We start from the raw sequence: 25,553 nt of genomic DNA, 5'->3' as shown, positions 1-25,553 counted from the left end.
AACCCATGGTAATTGCCCATGGTATTTTAAAAGGAAAAGATATTTTGATAACAATGGAGAAAAATGGTGTGATCTAAATAATTTTAATCATTCAAATCTAAAGATTGTGACGGTACCAAGAGTCATGTCTCATCCAAATTTTCTGAGAAAAGAAATATTATTATAATTATAAAAAGGGATACTATATAAGCCTTATATAGTTACCCGGATGCGGGTGACAGGACGGGTGGCAGTGAGGAGCCACATGCCAGCCATGTGCTGCCTCGAGCATAAACTTAGAATTCAATGCGTCTCTCGCCGCCGAGGAATAAGAGCTCAGGTGAGAGCGAAGGTCATTCAATGCAGCGTCCGGTTAATTGGTGCGACTGCAAATTGCAGTTATGGAGAACAGGTCTCGAGGGAATGTTGAGGATATTAAGAAGGGTGATGGAATGGAGCAGGTTCATACTCAGCGCTGGGATCACGAAGTTCAGGTTCCTGCTTGCAGTCTTGTTATCCAGGCTACAGCTCTTGCTGTTAAGGCCTGCCTCCAAGGCGTTGAGGGCTGTCTCAAGCCCGGAAAATCTGTTGGTTGTTGTCTCTGTTCTGTTGAGTGTTGTCCCAGGTCTGCTGGGAGCGGCTTCAATTCTGTTGGGGGCCGTCTCAAGCTGGGAAGGTCTTCTATTGCTACACTGCTTCAAGCCACAGGTACTCCTGCAAAGATGGTTAGACCCCGGCAAAGATTGCTCAGTCGACGAGGTTCTGCTCGGGGAGGGTCTTCTCGTCCTCCAGTCACAGAGCCCCATCTCCAATGTTGTCGCTGTCACTGCCACAGAAGGGCAGAGGCCAATCCCCTCCAGGCGAGCCAATTCATGGACGCTAGCAGTCCAAGCTCTGAACCGGACCCTCTTCCTGCGTTCGGCTCCGCCATCTTCACTTTCGGCAGCTCGATGGACAAACCCCGCATTAATGCACACATTTCGGTTTTATTCATCGAGGAAACTCAGGATGGTGAAGGTGGTTCGCGCAGTAAGGAGAAGCTCCCAGGTGAAAGCTTGGAAGACGACGAGGAGAGACCAGCGGGGGCTCCCGAGCAAACTCCTAATCGCCCTCAGGCTCAGGAGGCGTCGACTTCCAAGGAGAATAATGTTGAAGACTGGAACTCCTTCCCCACTGCAGAAGAACGAGAGAATTATGGATGGTGCAGAATTGTCGAGGAGAAGCCGGAGGAATAACCTCCACTGGTTCAATCTATCGTCCTCCATAATTGTTCAGGTCCTGTTTCGGTTTTATGTCTATGTTTATGTCTCTCTGGTTTATGTTTATGTCTATGTCTGCTCTGGCTATGTTTGTATGGACCGTAAGGGATGTGGCTATAAGTCTTTTGATGCCCCTGCGAGGGATGCATTTTTTTGCTCCGGTGCCCCTGCGCGGGATGATTTTGTATGGTCTGGATACACTGTCGTGTTACGATGTACTGTGAAGGTAGTTCTGTCTGGTCGCGCTGCCCCTGCGAGGGCTGGTCTTGTGCTGAGAAATCCTGGTCCAAAGAGCCACAGTCGGCCTTGGGCAATCTGACTCTATGTTTGTAATGTTTTCCTGTATATAATAGAATAGAATAGATTTACCGAGAAAAAAAAAGCCTTATATAGTTACATATAAAAGGAAAAGTGGGTCTCAAAAAAGTATATATAAATTTTATATAATTATAATTTTATAATAATATATAAAAAAAATTATTAAAAGAGTGAAAAAAAGAAGAAGAGAATATTTGAAATATATATATATATATATATATATATATATTAATATTAGATTTTTATAAGAGAGAAGTGGAATATATTTTATAGATTAAGAGAATATATAAAATAATAATTAAAAAAAAAAGAGTGATTTAAAAAGGTATTTAACATTTAAAGAGTAAAATGGATACTAGTAATGAAAAGTTTCCTAAAACCTTTAGTAAAAGTGTTGATACATTATTTAAAATCAAAGTATCGCTCGCAGGAAGAGATATCATAATCACTATCAGTCCTGCTGAAAAATGTAATTATGTTAGTCCTAAATGTGCTAACCAATTGGTGATTCCTGAATCAAATATAGTTGAAAAGAATACTTTTGGCGAATATGACAAACAATATGACATAAGCAATCTACACCTAAGTATTGGAGATTACACTTTTACCTCACAATTCACCATGAAAACCGTATATTCTAAGGATGGCGACATTGTTTTGGGATCACCATGGATGGAAACTCTAGGTTCCTTTATTCTAAATACAAAAAAAAAAAAGTTTTTGACATTTTCTTACAAGAAGAAGAAAATAACGCTCCAAGATTTTACACTGGAACCAAACTCAGTAACGCCAGAAGATATCTCAGATATTTCAAAAGTATTACAAAATATGCAAAACGAAATTAATAAAATCATTGTTGACAAAAATGAAGAAGTTTCTCAACTTAAAAACCATAGTGAAAAATTGTTGACGCAAATTAAGAAACTTAAGAAGGATAAGAAGTCATTAGAAATCCAGGTACAACAACTTATCAAGAAGGAAGCATCAAATGTAGGAATTCAAGTTGATGACAAAACAACAAATATCGATTTAGTGAATGTCACAACTTAGGAAGAAGACAAGCAAGTTGAAGAAAACACGCGCTTGGATGTTGCAGTTCAAACAATGAACATCCCCAGTGAATGTTTCATAACCAACTCAACAACATCTTCGCCAGAAGAAAATATAAAAATTGGCACATGCCCAGTAAGGAAAAATCAAACAAAAAAAGTTCCATATCGGCATCCGAATCATGAGAACAGACGAATCAACCATGCTACATATTTGAACCAGTCAGAACCGAAACAACAAACTAATGTTCCAAAAAAGAGTAATGTAACCTCAACCCAGTGCTACGAGGACAAGTTGTTACAAAATTCCAGTGATCAAAATGCTATACAGAAGATTAATATCAGATGGTCGGATCCCTTCTCAGTGCGACAATTTTGTTTGTCACTAAGAAGATCATATCATCATGTATCAACGAGGATGACTATTTCGAGGCAGAAAGACTTTCCAAGCCGGAAAAGAGATCAAGCCTTTTTTCATCGACAAGCTTTGAGGACAAAGCTCTTTGAGGAAGGAGGCAATGTAACAAATAAAATACATAAATAATATAAATATAATGTAAATGATAATAATCATAATTAATTATTAGTTAAGTAGTAATTAGGTTGAAGAGGCATGTCTAATTGAGACATGACTCTTCATGAAGAGATTGTTATGGATCTGATATAAAAATATAAGATAATAGAAATAAACCCAGAAATAATATGAAATGATTATTTATTGATCAAAACCCTTAAGGTAGGGTAACACCATACATTCACTCCTTAAGGAAGGAGAACACTCCACAAGCCATATGCTTGTTCATACAATAATCCTTGACACCTCTCCATGTGGAGTCTCTAGTCTCTATATAGGTCTCATACATACAATATCATGGGTCATTACCATGGTTCCCTCATACCATCGAACTAATACCATGGGCCCATTACATTATTACTAACTACTTGTGGTCCCTTACATGATATGGATTAACCACCTTATTTATTACTATGGCCCATCCCATTATTACATTATTACCTTGGGTACCTCCCTTTGTACCCCATATTATCCCCCCTAGGTATATAACATTCCACCCCCCTAGCATGTTTCATCCCCGAAACATGGGAAGAACACAAATAATAAGATCTACTCAAAAGAGTAGTTCACTGGTACCATGCACGTGCATCTAGCCATCCAAGAGAAAGGTGAACCCTCGATCTCGTTGGTGCCTCGCTCGCTTGAGATGGAAGTTGACCATGATAGCTCTTCTGTGTTGATGTGTAGTAGGTGGATCTTCGCTCCTCTCTATCTGTCCTGCGGGGGTTGTTGTCCTTGTGGCTAATTGGTTGCCATCTTGATGGTTGTCTTGCGGGGTGATGTGGGTGATGATATGTTGAAGTTTTAACCCACGGTGTCTTTTTCTTTAATTCACCCCTTACTGGAGCCTAACTATTATGTTGTGGTGTCGTATCTTCCAATATTACTTCAACCATTGAGCCTTCATCTGATGTATCAGCACCTGTAACCTTTTATGCTTCAGCCTCTGTTTGTGTTTGATTGTCGATCATCACTGGCTCATCATCTGATATGTCAATCCCTGGAACATCTTCTGCTTCAGCCTCCATGTACTCTACCTGTTTATTGATGGAAATATCCTGTAATGTAATTTTCTTCTTTTTATACCAGAGCTTCAGGAATTTCTTCTGCACATTAATATTGATAGTACCCACAGATTCCATCCAAGGATATTCCAAAACAACATCCATATTATCTGTCTCTGAAGTATAAAAATCACCATGCAACACATACTTATCCATAGAAATCTTCAAATCCTTATACACTTGAACATCCTCATCATCCACTTGTGTGTTTTCAATGTGTTTTGCCGGAACTTGCAATTTTTTTGCCAAATTAACATTGATAAAATTATGCTTGCAACTAGGATTTATAGAAACAATGATCTTCTCCTTCTGAATCAATCCATGAACCTGCAATAAGGAGATACCAGCAGAAAATAATCCTTTAGGTTTCTTGGTTTCCTTCTTTCCTGTAAAAGTAAAATCTTTGCTAAGCTGTGTGTCTGTCTGTGTGAGCTTATCCACAAGATTAGATTTACGGTCAAAGTGGTCCATAAGAGTTTTTTTGAATGTGTCCCAAGTTAAGGGCCTTCCATAGCAACGTTGATGCCCTAGCCACCATTGCCATCTTTCATTGTCCAAGTACATTTTTCCCACACTCAGTTGAGTCTCATCATCATAGACATAATTCAATTTGAAATATTTCTCCATTTGTGCTAGCCATTTGGCTGGATGAGAGCCATCAAATTTATACAAGTCCCTCAAACTCTGATCTAGGCCCGCCATCACAAAAAAACTTGGCGAAAATTTAAAATGTCACAGTTTAGTCAATATTGCTCAGAATCCCTATTATGACCTATTTTTGGAAATGGAACAACCATTCTGCATCTGCCCATGTGATAGAAATCCTGATCCAGGCACTGGAATTTCAGATCTGCGCTGCAACTCTCCCGTCGTCATCAAAATTTCTGCAAAAAAGAGCTGATTTTAAATCAGCGATATCTCCCTCATCCGGACTCCAATTCGACTGATTTTTTTTTTGAAATCGGGTATTTTTTCACATAGAATCCAGATCTGCAATTAGATTTTGTAGATCTTACACCAGGACGTCTAGATCTGTGCCACAAACTCGCTGCCCCGAAAAATTGTCTGCAACACCACTGATTTTTAGATCAACGATATCTCCTTCATCCGGACTCTGATTTGAACGATTTTTTTTAAATCAGGTATTTTTTCACATAGAATCCAGATCTACAATTAGATTTTGCAGATCTTGCACCAACACGTACAGATCTGATCTGAAAACTCGCCGCCCCCGAAATCCTGCAAAAAAAAAACTCCACTTTTTTGTCCAAGAAAGTTCTCTAATACCACTTGTTATGGATCTAATATAAAAAATAAGATAATAGAAATAAACCCAAAAATAATATGAAATGATTCTTTATTGATCAAAACCCTTAAGGTAGGGTAACGCCATACATTCACTCCTTAAGGAAGGAGAACACTCCACAAGCCATATGCATGTTCATACAATAATCCTTGACACCTCTCCATGTGGAGTCTTTAGCCTCTATATAGGCCTCATACATACAATACCATGGGTCATTACCATGGTTCCCTCATACCATCGAACTAATACCATGGGCCCATTACATTATTACTAATTACTTGTAGTCGCTTATATGATATGGGTTAACCACCTTATTTATTACTATGGCCCATCCCATTATTACATTATTACCTTGAGTACCTCCGTTTGTACCCCATATTATCCCCCCTAGGTATATAACAGAGACACTTGCTTTGTATATAAGCAAGCCTCTCGTTCTCATTGTAAATCATTCATTCATATTCTTATTCATTTATTTAATATAATATTTATATCCTTATGGATATCGTTATATTCCAAGTTTTCTGGAATAATTAATTTATATAAGGAACTTTGTTCGCTTCATTCAGCCATAAAACAGGACATTTATACTTTGAATGATGGATGAAAATCTTAGCCCACCAAGATTAGTTTTCTAAAACACATTTCCAGCAGATACTTGAGGTTCAATTGCATCAAACTAGGCATATTTTACCTTTAAGTACACACCTTAAAGGTGAATTTAATCAAATAGTTGCTCCATCTATTCGTTGGTGGAAGACAAGCCTTTACCTGCTCCAAAGGAGTTGTTTGCAACACACTAGTTCTTTCATTTATCAAATGCCATATCACTCCATTAGCCCATGGCTGATAGGCACTAGTTTCACTCCATCTCTTTTTATTCCTTATTCTTATACTTCATTTTCCTATCTTGTCATTAACCCATTTCCATTCCATTTCATATACTCCTGCAACCATACATTTTATTAATGCTTACTCTTCCTGAATCACCCAAGACTCCCACTCCATAGCCTTAGCAATCTTATTTAGGGAAACCCACCTGTCCTGCAGAAGAGCCAAACAAAAAAGGAAGAGCTACAGACATGACACTAGGTAGCTTTTGCACATAACTAACACTAGTCACTTGGACAGAACCAGTCACTTAGGCTTGTAGTAATCATGTCAAATCCAGTAACATGGAAAACTCCCATGAAATGTGTCAAACAGGAAAAATCATCTGCAGCTAGGTGGCAGTATAGTTTACTAAGTACAATATTCTATCTCACAGCTTTAGTTTAACTTCCATATGTGGCAGAAGACAGACTGAAAGTGGGATGCATGGACAGACCATCACTGATGACACCAGATAGAAGGAAGACCAGCAGCAAATGGGAACTATCAGAGTCATCGTAGGCCAATCCAACTACTTTAGTAACAATGAGGAGAAGAGGCATGACCCTTTAGATTCGTTGTAATCATGTCAAAACTAGTAATATGGGAGATGCCCCATTACTGTCTAAAGATATCCAGAAAAAAATGTGGCTATCAGGCTACTTTCGGAAATCCCCCGTGACAGCATAGGATACAAAGTACCAATATTCTATCTTACGGCTATTTATATCTCATAATATGAAAGAAAACTTGAACAAGACCTGTCTTTATTCTGCTTTGCCTAAATTAATGCAAGACTGGTGTTAACAAAGGAAAATGATTCAGCACAAAGTCAAAGTCTTGCAATCTAACAGTGAAAACATTTGAAACTAATGGAACGCCAGCAAACATCCAATCAAAATTTAATTTGCATAATGGGATTTGAGGTTTCTTGATAAACTGCATCAAGAAAACAAAAAGTGATGCAGTTGATCCGGAAGCCTCAAACCAACTACCCAAAGCTGCAAGAAACTGAAGCAGACACATGCATAATTATCAAAAACAGTGAATGCCCAATATCTACCTCTTTGATGATCCCGCATTTCGAGAATGCCTCTACAATCTGTCAGATTTAACATGCAAATATAAGTATTCTCACAATTATAAAGACAAACAAATGAAAGCATTTCCAAATATTCCATGAGACACACAATTCCAGGCTTATGGCTATTGTTTAGCACTGCATTACAATAATATGAAAAATGAGTAAAATCAACTATTAGGAATTAACCATAGAAAACAGGAAAGAAAATAGACTCTACATAATGTCTGCACCTGACTACATGCACACAAATATACACATATGATTCAGGCAGTAGTATAGTCTTCCAAAAAAAAAACATATCCATAAGTCGTTCCAATTAACTTTGGGTCAGTGAATGTTACCGTTCTCTTCAAAATAAAATGAAATAAAAGAGCCTATCTGAGATCAAACATTAGCAATATGATATTTCATTCAACTATAATGACAAAAAACCCCAGGTGTTGTGTTCATTATTTATGCTATCTCTAACCATGTAAAAATACCTTTTATGGATACAATCTATCTATACTAATAGCACAAAAAAAATTGCAGCAACTTCAATCACATAGTAGTAAAATAGTCTTCATAGTATATACCAAGTCACTACCATAAGTAGTTAGCACATGTATTCTTGAATAATCATATGATCAGGTCAACATTGGTGAAAGCAGGTCAAATTTCAAATCTCACCAAGCAACATACTAGTGCTTGTGTGAATGCTTGTAGATGTCCACCAGCACAGGCAACAGAAGCTGGGGTCAAGTGGGAATCCTCAGCAACCTCGGTGGAATAGAAAACCCCCATATAATGCTAAATCTGGTGCATGTTAGCCTCATCTTGATAAAAAAAGCTAGTTCAAAAAAGTCATACCATCTGTTTGTATGAATCTAATGGGAATGATAATTCCGTTGACTCTGGCACTCATTTCTATTTTGATCCAACAGTTTGGATTAAAAAAGATTCTGTGGCCAGTTCATTAATATTTAAATGGTCACAAAGGAATGGCACTGTAGTAATTTAAAGCGAACAAAGTTCCTTCTACAGATTAATTACTCCAAAAGACTTGGAATATAAAGATATCTATGAGGATACAAATATTATATATTAAATGTGTGAATAAGAACGATGGTGAATTACAATGAGAACGAGAGGCTTACTTATATATCAAGCAAGTGTCTCTTCATGAAGAGTCATGTCTCATTTAGACATGCCTCTTCAACCTAATTACTAATTAACTAATAATTATTTATGCTTATTATCATTTACATTATTTATATATATTTTATTCGTTACATAATTTTAAAACCATGAAAAACAGAATTGCTATGTAACATACATAATAATAGTGAAAAGACACATCTTGATGAAGTGACATGTCTCAACTAAAGGACATGACTCTTAATGAAAGGCACAACTGCCTATATATTTATAGGGGGCTGTTATTTGTAATATGATCATATCATTTCTTATACATTTCTATTCAATATATATGATTGTTTCATTTTATTCTACATGGATTTCTTTATTTCCCAGGAATTTCAAATATTTAATTGGTGAACAATATTAGTTATCACATTTGGTATCAAAACCTCATTTATGATCCTGGCCATTGGCCATGTTGCACTCAATTTGTCAAAGTTCCAAGGAAGGGGAAGTACAAATTTTTTCAACAAAATCAAATGAGCTATCAATAAGCTTGTGTGTCATTGTAAACCCATTCTGTAAGTTATGTAATGTAAATGATGCTAGTAAGACCTTGAATATATGTAAATACTTAGGTAAGCTTATTATTTTGGCAGAAAGTTTCATCCTAGGAGTTTTTTCATCTCACTGACACATTTGTGCTTCTAAACACGGATGGTCGGTAGAGTTTTTCATTCCAACCTCACCCCAAAGCTAGGGTGGAATTCTTCGTCAAAGTCTTAGGTGAGTCCTAGTGTTCTAGTCGAGTCTTATGTAAAAGTGATTTGGGAATAATTTAAGCTACTTGACTAAATTATTTTATTACAAATCACTTGGTCTACTAGATCATGTTGTCTCGCAGAATTGGGTATGTGTCGTGAAGGTCTAAACCAAATGTGTATTCCTCCTTTGAGGGTAGTAAATGTAAACATATTATGTAAATGAAGGTGGAAAAATATTAAATCCCCTCATGTGTCAATTAATTAATTTTTCTAGCAAAATAAAACTAAATCCTAAGCCATAAAATTAATTAATTAGAGTCAAATTAAATTGTTTTAGGAAAATTAATTCTCCAAGTGGAAAAATTTGTGGGTCTTAAAAGAATAAATTTTTGAAGGTCTTCCACCAAGGGAATAAATTTCAAAAAAATATGAACCCTTGGATCTTAGTGGTTAAGTCAAAGTCAATTTTTTGAGGAAAATAGCTCAAAATAATTAATTTTAAGCTAATAAAACTGGAACTAAATGAAAATTTCGAAAATTCCTCAGAAATAAAAATTCAGTGGCTATGATTAAAAGATGATCAAGTATTTTTCGACAGCTAAGATTATTTTGACAAGGATCAAAGAAACTAGTCGCTATTTTTCCACTTGGAGGATTTATCTATAAATTAGAGTCATTTGAGTCTCTAGCCATTTGATCTCTAGCTAGAAAATTGTTGTTGAAGCTTTCATGTAAACTATTGTCCAGCTGGGAACTATTTTTTCTATCATAATAAAAACTTTGGGGTTATTTTTCCACTTGGAGAATTTATCTATAAATTAGAGTCATTTGATTCTCTAGCCATCTTATCTCTAGCTAGAAAATTGTTGTTGAAGCTTTCATGTAAACTATTTTCTCTATCATAATAAAAAATTTGCGATGCAATTCAAGGTGTTCCATGTCCATTGCTTTGTGGTATGTAGTATGTACTGACTACAAGTTTTCCTATGTTGTTTTGAATAATAGTAAGATATGTTTTTCATTAGATGGAGACAAAATCATACTATTGATAGTTTTGGGCTAATCTTAGGTGATTGGATTCAACATATGAATAACAGATTGTCTTGAGATACATACATAGTGTTTGCAACAACTTCAGTCTTTGGTCTCCAAGTTCACAAACTTGGGTAGGAACCAATGTTGCTTGGATCCCAAATATTTATGTGGTGGATTAAATCTTCTCTAGGCTATAGTGTGCGTTGGGGTTTCTAAAGTGTTTTTAACCATTTATCAAAGAAAATAGCCATTAAAAATTTTATTTCTGATAAATTTTCATTTTCAAAACCCTTGTATACTTATTAAATTTGTACACAATTTTGTAAATTATTTTGCTAATTTGGGTTAGGGTTTTAAAATTTTGTATATATTTGAGGTTTTTGCTTGTTTATAATTCTACTTTTGTGCAGGAATGTTGATTTGGGGTAGCATCGCTGTGCTCTAGCCATGAAAATTGGTGGAGAGGCTAAAGCACATGAGATCTCCAAGACCCAGAAATGGTTTGGGCAGATTCTAACCGGTTTGGGAGGTATTAAAATAATTAATATTTTTAATGGAGTTCCTAAGTCTAAACTTAGGAAAAATAAAATATTAATTGGTATTAATATAAAACTGGGTTAGAATGTTCCAAAAGTCATGGATCAAGCCAAATCTAATCTTAGCTGTTGATTAGAGATTTAATCTCATCCATTGATGGACCAACAAGAAAAGTATAAGAGGAGGCTTGAGGGTCAGTTGAAGAACACACCAAAGTGATCAGTCATTCTATTCTCTAGAGTGGGGTTTGCTAAGAGAGATAGAATCAATGACCAATAGCGAGGGGCAGTGACTACATTGCAGAGAGGCAGAGTTGGTACCAGAGAGACAGCACAGAGCCCGAAGAGGTTGACGCAGAGGCAGCAGGGTGCTACGCAGAGGCAGCCAGGAGTTGCGCAGAGCCAGGAGAGGCTAGCGTGTGAGATACAGAGGGTCTAGGGGCTGACGCAGAAGCTCCAGAAGCTGACGCATGGCCAAGAAGCAGCGCTAAAAGGATTTCGTGGGACAGACTGGGTGTTGGTTAGCCGAGAAGGGTGACGCAGTCCCTATCAGACTGACACAGAGCAGTGGAAGCTGCAATTGTTCCTATGGGATCGTTCATCGGGTGATTTATCAGCCAGAATATCTGTCTCCGGGGAAAGGTGCTACCGCCGAGGGCATTCTTTGTTAGGTGATCCATTTCTAGCGCCCTAGTTGTATTATGAAAATTGCATAATAATAAAACCCTCTAAATAGTTGCACTAGTTTTCCCGCATTGGGTTTTTCCGGGGACATTGGTCCAAAAATAACGGTGTCACTTGCGTGTTTGTTTTCCTTCAGTTCCTGCTCTGTATATGTTGATACTGTACTCGTGTTTATTTTCAGTATTTACATGTTAAATAACTTGTTAAGTAATTAATCAGGTAGGAAGAAATAAACCAAATAGTACAAGAAGAATTTCTAACGGGTTAAACATAGAAATTCCAACATGTTATCAGAGCATGGTTGCAGAACACAGGATCACTGAAGGCATCAGTGAGCAGAGCAATAGCAGCAGATTCAATTGTCCCTAGTGACAGAGTTGATCCGTGCGGAAGGCGACAAAGGAAGGAGTAACACAGAGAGATTGTGTCATCATTCTGGACCAGAAAAAGGCAGCGCAGAGGCTAAGGGAGACAGAATCAAGCTCACGCAGAGCCACGCAAAGGCCAGGAGGGTTGACACAGTTGGCTAGGGGAGTTGATTTGTCGGTGTCGGGATTGCGCAGAGCCAAGTGGCTCAATCCTTCAGTTGCTGGGCTATAGGAGGCTGCGGGTAATTTGCACAATGAAGCTAGTGGGGTACTGTGGTCAAAACAGTACCTAATATGGCAAGACCAAGGAGGAGGGATTTCCAAAAGGAAAATCGAGACTCAGAGGGAGTCAAGCCAAGAACTTCTAGACGGGAAGTTGAGAGACTCAGCAGGAGTCGAACAAAGGACTTCCAAGAGGGAAGTAGAGAGACTTGGAGGAGTCGAAAGAAGAGCAGCATAATGGCCGTGAATGGACTGAGAGATCAGGATAGGTTGGACGGAGCATCCAACTTCGTGGTTTGGATGGCCAAGATCTTGTCCATTCTAGACAGACAACGCATCAAGGACTTTGCCTTGAAAACAATAGTGATCCCAGTTGACCCAGCTGAAAACAAGAAGTACGAGGAGGCAATGGCCAAGGCGAAGTGCATCATCCTTGATGGGGTCAAGGATCATGTTGTGTCGCATATTACCGAGAAGGACACACCAAATGAGATGTGGGGTGCCCTGAAGAAATTGTACCATCATACTTCCGTGTAGAGGAAGATGTTACTTGAAAATCAGTTGCGGCTATACCAGATGCAGAAGGGAGAGCAGATAGATGTCTTCCTCGGTCAATTGAAGGAGATCCGTGACCAGCTAACTTCCATAAGGGCCACGACGGATCAAGAATTGATGGTAAGGACCGCATTGAACGCAGTCTTAGAGGATTGGGAGGTATTTGTCCAGAGCATATTGGGCAGGTCAAGCCTTCTGCATTGGGAGGAACTATGGGCGGCTCTTCATCAAGAAGAGATCAGACGGGTGACAAAGGCAGGGAATAGCGGCAAAGGGGTCAAAATCAAGGAGGAGGAAGAAGAGGATGCGGCTCTAACATCTGCGGGAAAGCAGGAGAAGAGAAAGAGGAAGGAGCTCTCCAAGGTCATGTGCTTCCATTGTGGGGAACTAGGTCATTTTGCGAACCAGTGTCCTAAGAAGAAGAGGATGCGGCTCTAACATCTATGGGAAAGCAGGAGAAGAGAAAGAGAGAGGACCTCTCCAAGGTCATGTGCTTCCATTGTGGGGAACTGGATCATTTTGCGAACCAATGTCCTAGGAAGAAGAGTAAGGGAGAGGCTTTTGAGACCAAGGCAGCGCCAGCGAGGGTGGAGAAAGAAATCGAGGAGGATGACAATTATGTCATGAGTGCTCATGTGCCACTTGAGAAGAAGTGGGGAGACATCGAGCTGTAGTCTGGCGGACTATAGGCGATGAGGGGCAGGGTCCTTAAGGTACCCAACGTCTTGGATTATACCTTGCTACGAGAGCCCCGAAGAGGAGCAGCAGGACTGACAGATGTCGATAAAGACGGATATGAATGGCGCGGCAGAGAATGCTACAGTGCAGGAGTCCCGAGACAACGCGAGGCAAGCAAGCTGCAATAGTGCGAGAGGCACAGAAGTGCTACACCAGTGCAGCATGGCATAGAGAGGTGTGCAATGGTGCAAGATGTGGGGAGTTGTTGCAGCAGCGCAAAGGTCAGTAGAGGGAGCACTTGTTAGCGGCAGAGGGAGCTTCAACATCGGGAGTGTTTCTAGCCTGACAGGGATGTCAGAAGTTGGGTGGATCAGTTACTTACTTCTTAGTAACTGAGTTGCAGTGCAGCAGTTAGCAGTGGCAGTGCTATGGGCAGCACGATGCAGCATGATGAGAGGGGATGCAGTGTTGGGAGGATGGACCAACAGCAGCGCTGATGCAGAGGGAGTTGTCGTACGAATGCAATAGCAACAGTGGCAGTGGCAGGGCCATGGGCAGTAGTACAGAGGATGTTGGGCAAGGAGGCCTAGCATCAGCATAGACACTAGTGTTGGATAATCAGGGTGATACTCAGTGTGGAGTATTACTAGAGCACAGTCCTCGCTAAGAGGGAGTGTTGATTTGGGGTAGCATCGTATGCGCTCTAGCCATGAAAATTGGTGGAGAGGCTAAAGCACATGAGATTTCTGAGACCCATAAATGGTTTGGCCAAAGTCTAACCGGTTTGGGAGATATTAAAATAATTAATATTTTTTATGGAGTTCCTAAGTCTAAACTTAGGAAATATAAAATATTAATGGGTATTAATATAAAACTGGGATAGAATGTTCCAAAAGTCATGGATCAAGCCAAAGCTAATCTTAGTCGTTGATTAGAGATTTAATCGGGGTCGTTGATGGACCAACTAGAAAAGTATAAGAGGAGGCTTGAGGGTCAGTTGGAGAACACACCAGAGTGATCAGTCATTCTATTCTCTAGAGCAGGGTTTGCTTAGAGAGATAGAATCAGTGATCAGTAGCAAGGGGCAGTGATTACATAGCAAAGAGGCAGAGTTGGTACCAGAGAGATAGCGCAGAGCCTAGAGAGGTTGACAGAGAGGCAGTTGAGTGCTACGCAGAGGCAGCCAGGAGCTGCGCAAAGCTAGGAGAGGCCGGCGTGTGAGACACAGAGGTTCTTGGGGCTGAAGCAGAAGCTCCAAAAGCTTACGCAAAGGCTAGCAAAGCTTACGTAAGGCCAAGAGGCAGTGCTGGAAGGATTTTGTGGGACGGACTGGGTGCTAGTTAGCCAGGAAGGGTGACGCAGTCCCTATCAGAGTGGCGCAGAGCAGTGGAAGCTGCAATTGTTGTTGTGGGATCGTTCATCCGGTGATTGATCATCCAAAATATCTGTCTCCGAGGTGAGGTACTACTGCCAAGGGCATTCTCTGTTAGGTGATCCATTTCTGGCACCTTAGTTGTATTATGAAAACTGCATAATAATAAAAGTTAAAACCCTCTGAATAGCTGCACTGGTTTTCCCTCATTGGATTTTCCCGGTGACATTGATCCAAAAATAACGGTATCACCTGTGTGCTTGTTTTCCGTCAGTTAATGATCTATAGATGTTGATATTGTACTTGTGTTTATTTTCAGTATTTACATGGTAAATAACTTGTTAAGTAATTAAACAAGTAGGAAGAAATAAACCAGATAGTACAGGAAGAATTTCTAATGGTTTAAACTTAGAAATTCCAACAAGGAAAAGACTTCAACCAAATCTGAAGAATAAATTCAAGGGTTTCAAAGCTCCTAGAGGTGGATCTAGGCCTAGGAAGGCAGGGCCCACCGCTATCTTCCCCTTCAGATTCAAAGTTCAAGCTAAAAGGAGAAACTGCTAGCCATGTTGTGAGATTTTATGGTGAAGATCTAGCATAACCAGAGATCTGAAGGAAAGAGGGTTTCATAATATTTTTGGGCATCATAGCCCTTGCCATAAAGCCTCCAAAATTTTGTCGTTAGCCTTTCTAGGTTGCTTTACCCCACCGCAGGCCTTTCCTTGGTCTCTTTTCCTTCTGTTTTCCCTCCTCCAAAATTCTCGTGACCTCCTCTCCTTTCTGCTCTAGGCCGCAGGCCTGTCCTCATCTTTTCCTCCCATCCGCTATCTCCTTTCCTCCCTTTTCACCTCCATAACCCCTATCGTCAGTGTTTTCTCTGTTCCTTCCCTCTTCATCCCCTCACGGTAGGCCTTACCCTCCTCTCCTAACCCTCTCCTAGCCTTTGTTATGAATAAAATATATAGGAAATAATGTAAATGATAATAAATATAAATAATAATTAATTAATTTGTAATTAGGTTGAAGAGGCATGTCTGAATGAAACATGACGCTCCATGAAGAGGCACCTACCTAGTATATAAGTAGGCCTCTCGCTCTAATTTGTATGATCATTCTTCATACATTTTATATATAACAATATTCATATTCCAAGTCTTCTTGAGTATTTAACGAGAAGTACGAACTTTGTTCGCTTCATTTGGTATCAGGTCAGTTCGATCCTCTGACCACTCCACTACTGCACAGAACCAGGCTCGTCGATCCAAGTCTTTGTCCATCAACTTTGCATCAATGTTGTTGTCATCAAAATTGAAGCAGTCTGCTACACAAGCTTGGAGTTTCTTCGTCGTTGATTCGTCAAAGACCCTTGGACATGTAAAAAAAATTAATTAATTAATTAATGATTCAGACAAAAATAAAAATAAAAAAAAAATAATAAAATAAACATATATATATAAAAGAAATTAATAAATAAATAATATTTAAAAAAAGGGAGTGAAATAGTTATATTAGAAAATATATATATATATATAATTATAAAAAATAAAAAACGAAAAAATAGAAAAAAAAAAAAAAAATATATATATATATATATATATATATATATTAAAAAGAGAAACATAAATAAATAAATAAATAAATAATAATAAAAATAAAAACAAAAACTTACATGTCCTTGTCCGAACAAAGAGCTGCTTTCATCACCACGTTTTGCACAAACACCAGTCGCACACTCATTTTTCTGCCGCCAGTCACCGACGCCCAAACCTGTTGTAGATGTCCCACCATAACGCGAAGCCTATAACACTGTCCCCCCGAATGTTCATTCTGTGTTGCTGCCTCTATAATAAATGTTATAACCCTGCAACGTTGAGCCTTGACATTGATTTGAACAGGGTTCCCTTGCCACAGTTACAAATAAATAATAATAAAAACAAAAACAAAAACTTACCTATCCTTGTCCGAACAAATAGTCGCTTTCGTGACCACGTTTTGCACAAACACCAGTTGCGCACTCATTTTTCTGCCGCCAGTCACTGAAGCCCAAACTTGTTGTCACTATCCCACCATAATGTGCAACCTGTAACACCGTCCCGCCAAATGTTCATTCCGTGCCGCTGCCTCTGTAATAAATGTTATAACCCTGCAACGTTGAGCCTTGACATCGATTTGAACAGGTTTCCCTTTTTGTGGTTACACTAGTTGCAGGTGACTAGTCTGACCGTTCGGTCCATCTTTCCGTCCACGCTGCCACCAATTTCTGCTTATTGCAGCCGCCTGCCCCTGCAACACAATTGCGAATTGCCAAATCCGCAGCATCTGTTCGTGCAACTGTGATCCAGGCCTTAATTTCCCCACTACCGACTGTGCAGATGTAGCGGAGCTCAAAGGGTTGAGGGGTTTTTTCATGTTTTTTTCAACACACTAACTTCTACTACACGTGACTAACTATTGGGTCACATCTGATCACAAATTCTTGTAATTTGTCAGCAAACCTAAATTAAAAGAGTTTAATCAACATTCAATTAAAAAAAACAAAAGATAGGTGAAACTGGAATATTTTAAAAAGTTGTTGCAAAGACCTTTATATTTATATATATTTATCCACTAAAAATTTAGGATAAATTAAAGGTGATCTTAGGGATAAAGTGAATAAGTGGAAAAAATAAAAATGATTAATAAAATACCAACTGATTTTATCTATATATTTTAAATCATTAACATTACTGAGCTTAAGAAGGGTAATTGTATTATTTAGGGGAATATCTTTTGAATGTACAAGGAGATATTTATAAAAAAAAGAGATAAAAAATAAAATAAAAATAAAAGAACGGTGTTTATTTGAAAAAAATATTATTATAGAGGAAAAAAGAAGGTGATTTTTAAGTATGAAGTTACAAGGTAGAAAGATTTTATTTCTTAAAAGGGAACATTAGTAAACAATTTTATACTAAGGGTTGAAGTTTGAAGGAATAATATAGTTCGAAAGGCTATTGGATGGATTTGAAGTAAGTTTATCTTGACAAAAAAATGACATCTAATTCGGAATTGAAGGAAGGAAGATTTTTAGAAACCTTACCAAGTTATGCTAAAGTGCTATTTAACATTAAGGGAACTCTCGAAAAGATGTTACTATTCTTATCTCTCCCGCGGAAGATAAAAATTATATAACGCCTAAAATTGCACACCAATTAGTGATTCTGGAGTCCAATATAATCGAAAAATTAAACTATTTTGGCAACAAAAAATATGACATAACTAATTTACAGTTAAACATTGAGGATTATACATTTATATCGCAATTCTCAGTTTAAACCCTATGGAGCAATCAAGGTGACATTATTTTGGGGTCACCCTGGATGGAAACGGTAGGGTCCGTCATCAAAAATACAAAGAAAGAGTTTTTAACATTTTCTTACAAGAAGAAGAAAATAACACTCCAAGATGTTACACTGAAGTCGAATTCAGTAACGCCAGAAGATTTATCAGATATTTCAAAAGTAATTTCTCAAGGTAAAAAAGTATTACAAAATATGCGAAATGAAATTGACAAGATCACTACTGACAAAAATGAAGAAGCTTCTCGGCTTAAAGACCATAGTGAAAAATTACTGACACAAATTAAAAAGCTTAAGAATGACAAGAAGTCATTAAAAGACAAGTTAGAGCAACTTACTCAAGAAGTATCGAAGTCTCCAAACGTCACTGTACAGGTCGAAGATAAAGCAACTACTACCAATCCAATCAATATCACAACTCAAGAAGAGGACAAACTAGATGAAGTAAAAATGTACTTAGAAGTTGCAGTACCAGCAACAAAAGATTCAAGTGAAGATCCCAGAATTAACCATTCATCTTCCATAACTAAAGGAAATCAGGTCATGCCAAGAAATCAAGTAAACGACACAAACAAGATAAGGGAAAATCAAATCACCACAATTCCTTATCGACATCCGAATCACGAGAGTAGACAACTCAATCAATCCAAGTATTTAGAACAGAAACAACAAACTGATGTTCCAAAGAATACTAATGTCAATGCAATCCATTCATCACAAGTTTCGAGTCACCACAAGATTCCACAGAAGATTAATTTAGGATGGTCGGATCCATTCTCAATGCGACAGTTTTGTTTATCACTAAGGATCATATCGTCTTGCTTTGATGAAAATGACAATTCTGAGACAAGAAGACATCCGAAACAGGAAAAAGTGATCAGGCCTTTCATCAGTAAGCTTTGAGGAAAAAGCTTTTTGAGGAGGAAGGCAATGTTATGAATAAAATATATAGGAAATAATGTAAATAGTAATAACTATAAATAATGATTAGTTAATTAGTAATTAGGTTGAAGAGGCATGTCTGAATGAGACATGATTCTTCATGAAGAGGCACCTGCCTAGTATATAAGTAGGCTTCTCACTCTCATTTGTACCATCGTTCTTCATACATTTTATATATAACAATATTTGTCTCCTCAATGGATATTTTCATATTCCAAGTCTTCTGGAGTATTTAACGGGAAATACGAACTTTGTTCACTTCAGCCTTCCACTCTCCCTAACACCTCTCCATGAGGCTGTTTCCCCTCTGCCATAGCCCTCCTCCTTCTTGCTGTCTCTCCTTATCCCTCTATTTCCTCCCTTCTTCCCTGCCTTATCCTTATCCCTCCTGCGTAATCCCTTATCCTCTCACTGCTTCCCTACTGCAGGCCTAAAGGCCTTTCTCCTGGCTGCTCATCCCTTAGTGACCCTCCATCAACCATCCTCCTTTCTTCGTTGCTTTCCCTCTCCCCTACTACCTCACCGCAAGCCCTACAGGGGCTGTTCGTCCCTCATTCGTGGCCTCCCCTCCCCGCATTTATTTTCTGTGGGTATCTTTGAGAATTCTGAAGTTTACTTTGAGCTGCAGGGATTTGGACTTAGAGTTTATGCCCACAGGTGATCTGGTCATTGGGGTAATTGTGACCAATTCCCTAATAATCTTAAAGGCCCAGGGCCTGCTGGTTTGTCACTTTGAAACTCTCACTCATTTCACTGTTTCTATTAAAGTCTCTGTCGTCTTCTTAGCAATTCATCTGAGATATATTAATCTAGTAAGTTGCCTAAATGAACTAGCAAGCCATTGCATGAGTTGGGCTGTCATTCGCTTGATTCGTTTCATAAGAATTTGGTGATTATCATAAATCTGCAAAATATGCGGACATTCAATTGACGTTGAGAAGCTTCTAATTATTTTGATGACTGACATACTGTTTGCAAGGTCTGAAACAAGCACCTCAGATTTCTTAATATAACATAGCAGCAGTCTAGTGCAAGTACGCTAAGAGGCAAGTTGTGGATTCAATTGACTCGTGTTCTAAGAGGTTTTTGTCTTGCTTACAGATAACGCTGTCATATCAAATTACAAATCTGAGATGGATAGCTAAAGTTGCAGATTATTTAATTTACACACAGCTTCTTGGCTTGCAAAGCATAATTGCAGAGTTTGCATATCTCCATTGTCCTCAAATAACTTGAAGATAATATTTATACTGTCATCTCCATTGCATACTGAGTTCTGATCCATAGCAGTGGCATTTGTATCTTTGAAAAGGCATAGCTTATTCATGAGTTTGGTCTTGACTGTTTTACCTATCTTTGGCTCTCTAAATTGCTCCAGAACGTAAGTAAATTGACTGCTGTCTTAAATAGCCTACTGCTGTCACACATCTACTCATTGCTCATGTCAAACACACATGGGAAACATAGAATAGGAAAGATAAATCATGTGAGTTCGTTTTTTATTAACATCAGATATACATTTATAGTACAATATGTGACTTTTGGGTTTCATATCCCAAGGTCTCTTGGACTGCTTTTGTCCATTCGACTTCCACACTAATCCATTAGAATTAGGTGTCCAACATTCCCCCCCTTAATCCGAAGGGTTATGCATGAGTCCAAGAAGAGAGCTGTAATACAAAATGTGAAAAAAATGCATGGCAGCACTAGGCTGAATGTGCTCTATGAAATGTTGGTAAAAAAGGGCGGTGGTTTAAGGATGACCACCAACACTGGAACGCTTAGTGCAGTTCCCGGAACTCTTCCAAAACTGGCAAGAAGCTAGAGTCTTCTGCTAGAGGAAGTGTTCTTAATCTGTGATGGTTTAAGGATGACCAACAACTCTGGAATGCTTAATGCAATTCCTGGAACTCTTCCAAAACTGGCAAGAAGCTGGAGTCTTCTGCTAGAGGAAGTGTTCTTAATCTGTGATGGTTTAAGGATGACCAACAACTCTGTGATTCCTGGAACTCTTCCAAAACTGGCAAGAAGCTGGAGTCTTCTGCTAGAGGAAGTGTCCCAGATTGCCAACTGAAGGCATGTTCAGGCATCTTTGTCTCTGGCTACAACTCTGAAACTGGTGTGGCAGGTTGTGGCTCAGGCTCGCTTGATGTGGCTTTGAAGCTTGTAGATGACCATCATTTCCCCCCCTGTCAGATACAAGGTGAGAAGATGGAGAAAACTCAACTGCAAGACTGTTCAATACTCTGGAACAAGTTCTGACATGTGTTTGGAATATCTTCTTGGTTGTTGATGCCCATTGCCAAGAAGCGATCCATCCAAGATGAATCTTTGTTCTTGCAGGACGTTTGTTTCTGAAGCATCTGTTTGAAGAATGACTGGTTTTATGACAGTGCTTACATGGATGAAGATCAAAACAATGATCTTTCAAATGGCCAACTCGGTCACAGTGTTGGCATTTCACGATCCGTTGTTGTTGTTGTTGTTGTTGTTGCAGAAGAGGGGCAGAATCTGGAACAGCTGAAGCTGAATTGTCATGAGGAGCAGGTAAACTGTCATAAATGAATCCAGCACTCTGAAATTGAATGGGCTTGGCATAGTCTGGAATATGAAAGGACAAGTCCTTGTCATATCCAAGACCAGTTCTGTGCTTGTTGTGGACAAGCTGTTCCCAAGGTCTGATGATGGGCTTGAGAAGTGCAGACTTAGTTTCTGCATCTGCATGTACAGCGGTTGTTTTATTGGGCATTGGATCTGAATGAACTTGCTGCTTATGGGAGTCTATTTCACTGTTCTGAACAAAAACAGGTTCAGAATGATGACTCCTTTGTTTTAATTCTTCTTGCTGAAGCTGAGATTCAAGCTGTAAAAAATCAATATTTTCCTGTGCATTATATAAGCATATCTGAATTTATGAGAGAGATCTTTTGCTGATTTGTAATGTGTCATCAACAGTAGATTGTATAAGAGTTTTCATGAACTCTAATACTTCACTGATTTTGGCCATTTTTTTTCAATGTCTGATTTACACCTTAAAAAACTGATCACAACTACTACTCAATGCAGAAAAGTAATATCTACTCACAGTACACAACAATATCCTTTATAAATGTCAGCAAATGATCAGTGTGCAATATAAAGGATTACAATCAGCTCACCAAAATCTTTATGCAGCAGCGGAATCAAGGAATTAATGCACTATAATGAATTTTAAATACAATGCCACAATTGGGGCAGCAGGAACTGCAAACTTGTTTGGATCCTTCAAGTACTCCTTCACTTTCAAATCAGCATCAGCAACATATTCCCAAAATCCAGGTTCTTTAAAACGGACTAGTAACATGCATCTCAGCAATTTCACAACCGTACCATTGTCTTTTAATGCTTCCACATGTAGTAATAGTCTCCAAATAAACTTATATTATCCAGTAGCAAATTCAGAGATTAAATGCAACGACCATTAAGTGATAGCTACCACATAATCTCATTCAAAAACTTAACTTAAACAAAGAACAGATTGGAAGATAGAACCAGACAATTAAATGTCAGCGAATACAAATTAGTAGATATGCAATTATCAGTCCCCAAAATGGCACCTCAACATTTGCTTATGATGTACGTTGCCCATGGTACATAAGCTGCTCCTTGAAAACAATCATCAGTCGATTTTCCCGGACACTATCCAGTACAGTTCTGTCTGAACAACGAGCAAAATGAAGAAGAATTCCAAGGAGTCCCTCTACCATCGTGTTACCAGCCCATGAATTTCTTCCAGCTCTATTTCCCCTTTGTTCCATAAGGGCATTTACTATACATCCAATAAGATCTGTTCCAAGCACATTTTTCACTTCGTGATCTGAAAGTGGGAGGTTGGCAAGTATGTATGCAGCTGCTGAACATTCTTCACTTGCATTTGTCCCTGAAATTAACAATTTGTCTTTTAGCAGCAACAATCGATTATTATTCCTCAAGACAGGTGCAAAATCCTGGCCTAATCTCTCTGAAAGAATACATATCAGCTTAGATGCATGAATCCGATGGTCCAGTTCTGGATCTTCCAGAAAAGCAACGAGTGTGACGATGCCATTCCCATTTTTAATGTGTACCGCAGCCGATTCTAATGAATGCCACAATACTTCCGAGGCAGAAATTCAACTCATCTGACGGTGGCAAATTAACCCCTTGAAAATTTTTTGCTTGATTTAAGGTCATCCTGACTCATAGATAGTAGAGAACAATGCCACAAAATCCTTTTTTTTAATGATGAAAATCACCGAATGCCTACTCGAACAGACTTCTCACCACCTCGGGCTAATGCTTTCTGTACTCGAATATATTACAGTAGGAGAAAACTGAGAAATTGACGAAATATCCAAATTTGTGAAGTAGAGATGGGGAAAGCAATCCTGCACTGGCTACAGAAAACTGAGAAACTGACAAAATAGAAGATTTATTGAGGATTTCCAAATCCATGAATTGATAGTCACACAACCTTAGAGTGTGAAAGTCATTCCCAAATGCCGATATAAAGTTAACCAACACCCATTCACTCGCCTTTAGAAGCTCGAACCTTGAATTTGAGTTTTACCACTTGAGAATTTCAACCAACACAATATTCAGTAGGGACCCGGAGACGACGGTAGGAAAACCGAAGCGCGGTGATTCAAACCTGTGACGTCGACGGGGAGGTGTTGGAGCCTCAAGATTAGTTACAACGTGTAGGGAAAAAACTGAAGCATTGAGGCAATGCAGGAAACATTATGCTAGCGGTTGTAGACCAAAGCTTCAAGATGAGGAAGAGAGCCCAGGGCTGTGGAGCGCTCAGTATTATAATGCCTAAAGAATATAAAAAACCCCTGCCAAAATAATCAAGTACCCAAAAATCACATCTGACAGACAAAGGGGCGTTTCTGAGTGGAGACAGAGAGGAGTAACTCACGATGAATATTAGGTAGCCATTGAGGCATAGTTGCGCTTTTGCAATGGTAGTGACCACTTATTTGACCTGTAAACCCTCACAAAAATAGGCTACAACTCCTGGAAGAGAGAATTTTCTAACTGCTGCCAATAAATAGTGATGGCAGAGAATGTTTCATGCAACAAAAGAAAGGCAGAGAATGCTAGTGTAACGCTTGGCAAAGATTTGACAGTCTGAGGACAGAACATTGATGCAGAGAATTCTCATAGAAAATAACGTATATCATCATCGCTGGTAAATGATATGAGCCGTTTCCAAATTTCTTTTAAGAATTATATGTATCAGCAGCATAAAAATCGGTAAAGAATCACATGCATCGTTAATAGGGATGGCAGATAATAGGTGGCACTACAGGTTGAAGCGATAGATTTGCTATGCGCAAGGAGGTCTGAGACGCTGACAAGCCAGAACGGTTGAAAGACAGAGAATGAGGGCATAACTTGCCATAAATTTAGTGGACAAGAAAATGTCCGCAGTTCTGACATGCAAAGAGAGGCCACAAAACAAGTGGCTCAAATATGAGCAGGGCAGGAGATCGCCCGCTCTGATACCATGTCAAACACACATGGGAAACATAGAATGGGAAAGATAAATCATTGAGTACATTTTTTTATTGACAGGAGATGTACATTTATAATACAATGTTGTGACTCTTGGGTTTCAGATCCTAAGGTCTCTTGGACTCCTTTTGTCCATTCGACTTCCACACTAACCCACTTAGGATTAGGTGTCCAACAGCTCATCTGAAACATAAGCACATTTTTCAATGTTTGCTCTCTAATCTAAGCAAAGAAAAAGAGATAAGCAGTCTGGAATGTTTTGACAATTTGACATAAGGATTGCTCACTGTAATTTACTGTTGTCATAATTTCAAGTAGCTTGACTGCTGTCATAAGTTTATTTGACGCTCACTGAATATCCTTTTGGCATAAGTAACTTACTGCTAGCATAAGGATTGTATATGTTGTATTGTTGAAAGAGCTTGTTGTTAAGACAAATTGTCACATTGTTTCTCAGGCACTAACGTTTGTTGTCTTAATCCTAATTGTTTCACTCACATGAGCTCACTCTCTAAAGCACTCTAGTCTCAAGTTGCATTACATTGAATGGTTTAACTTATCACTTGTCTTTAGGAGATCTAATCATTTTGGGCATTTAAATAACTTACTCCAATTATAGCAGTGGTATAATTGCAATATTGACAAAGTTGAGGAAAGGCTCCAAGGGACTTGCTAAATCTAATCCCTAATTGTCTAAAAGATCATTGATAATCTCATATCATCCCAAATCTTAAGTGAATAAGCAATCTTGTCCTCTTTTTGCCATCATTGGTTATATTTTGGAAAAGTGCTCTAAGTTTTCTCAATTGCAATCATTGTTATCATTTACTGGTTGAGCATCTTATAATTTGAAAACCGGAAGCAGGAAGATTCAAAAAGACTTCACACCATATATGACA

General features: G+C 38.6%; 1 protein-coding gene across 1 annotated transcript in view; it reads right to left on the bottom strand.

The window, feature by feature from the left end:
- Positions 1-25,553, bottom strand: part of LOC149197068 (splicing factor U2AF-associated protein 2-like) — a 193,490-nt gene that overhangs the window by 135,065 nt on the left and 32,872 nt on the right. Inside the window, exon 4 of the mRNA XM_089405737.1 lies at positions 7,483-7,521. Within this exon, the coding sequence (XP_089261863.1) occupies positions 7,483-7,521 (39 nt within the window). The remainder of the gene's footprint in view (positions 1-7,482; positions 7,522-25,553) is intronic.

The sequence above is a fragment of the Pinus tabuliformis genome, chromosome 2_2, assembly GCF_031772625.1.
Source record: "Pinus tabuliformis cultivar Carrire ecotype Pingquan chromosome 2_2, CPIR1, whole genome shotgun sequence".
Classification (NCBI taxonomy): Eukaryota; Viridiplantae; Streptophyta; class Pinopsida; order Pinales; family Pinaceae; genus Pinus; species Pinus tabuliformis.
The sequence above is the reverse complement of the archived record's forward strand: the minus strand, read 5'-3'. Positions and strand labels throughout refer to the sequence as shown.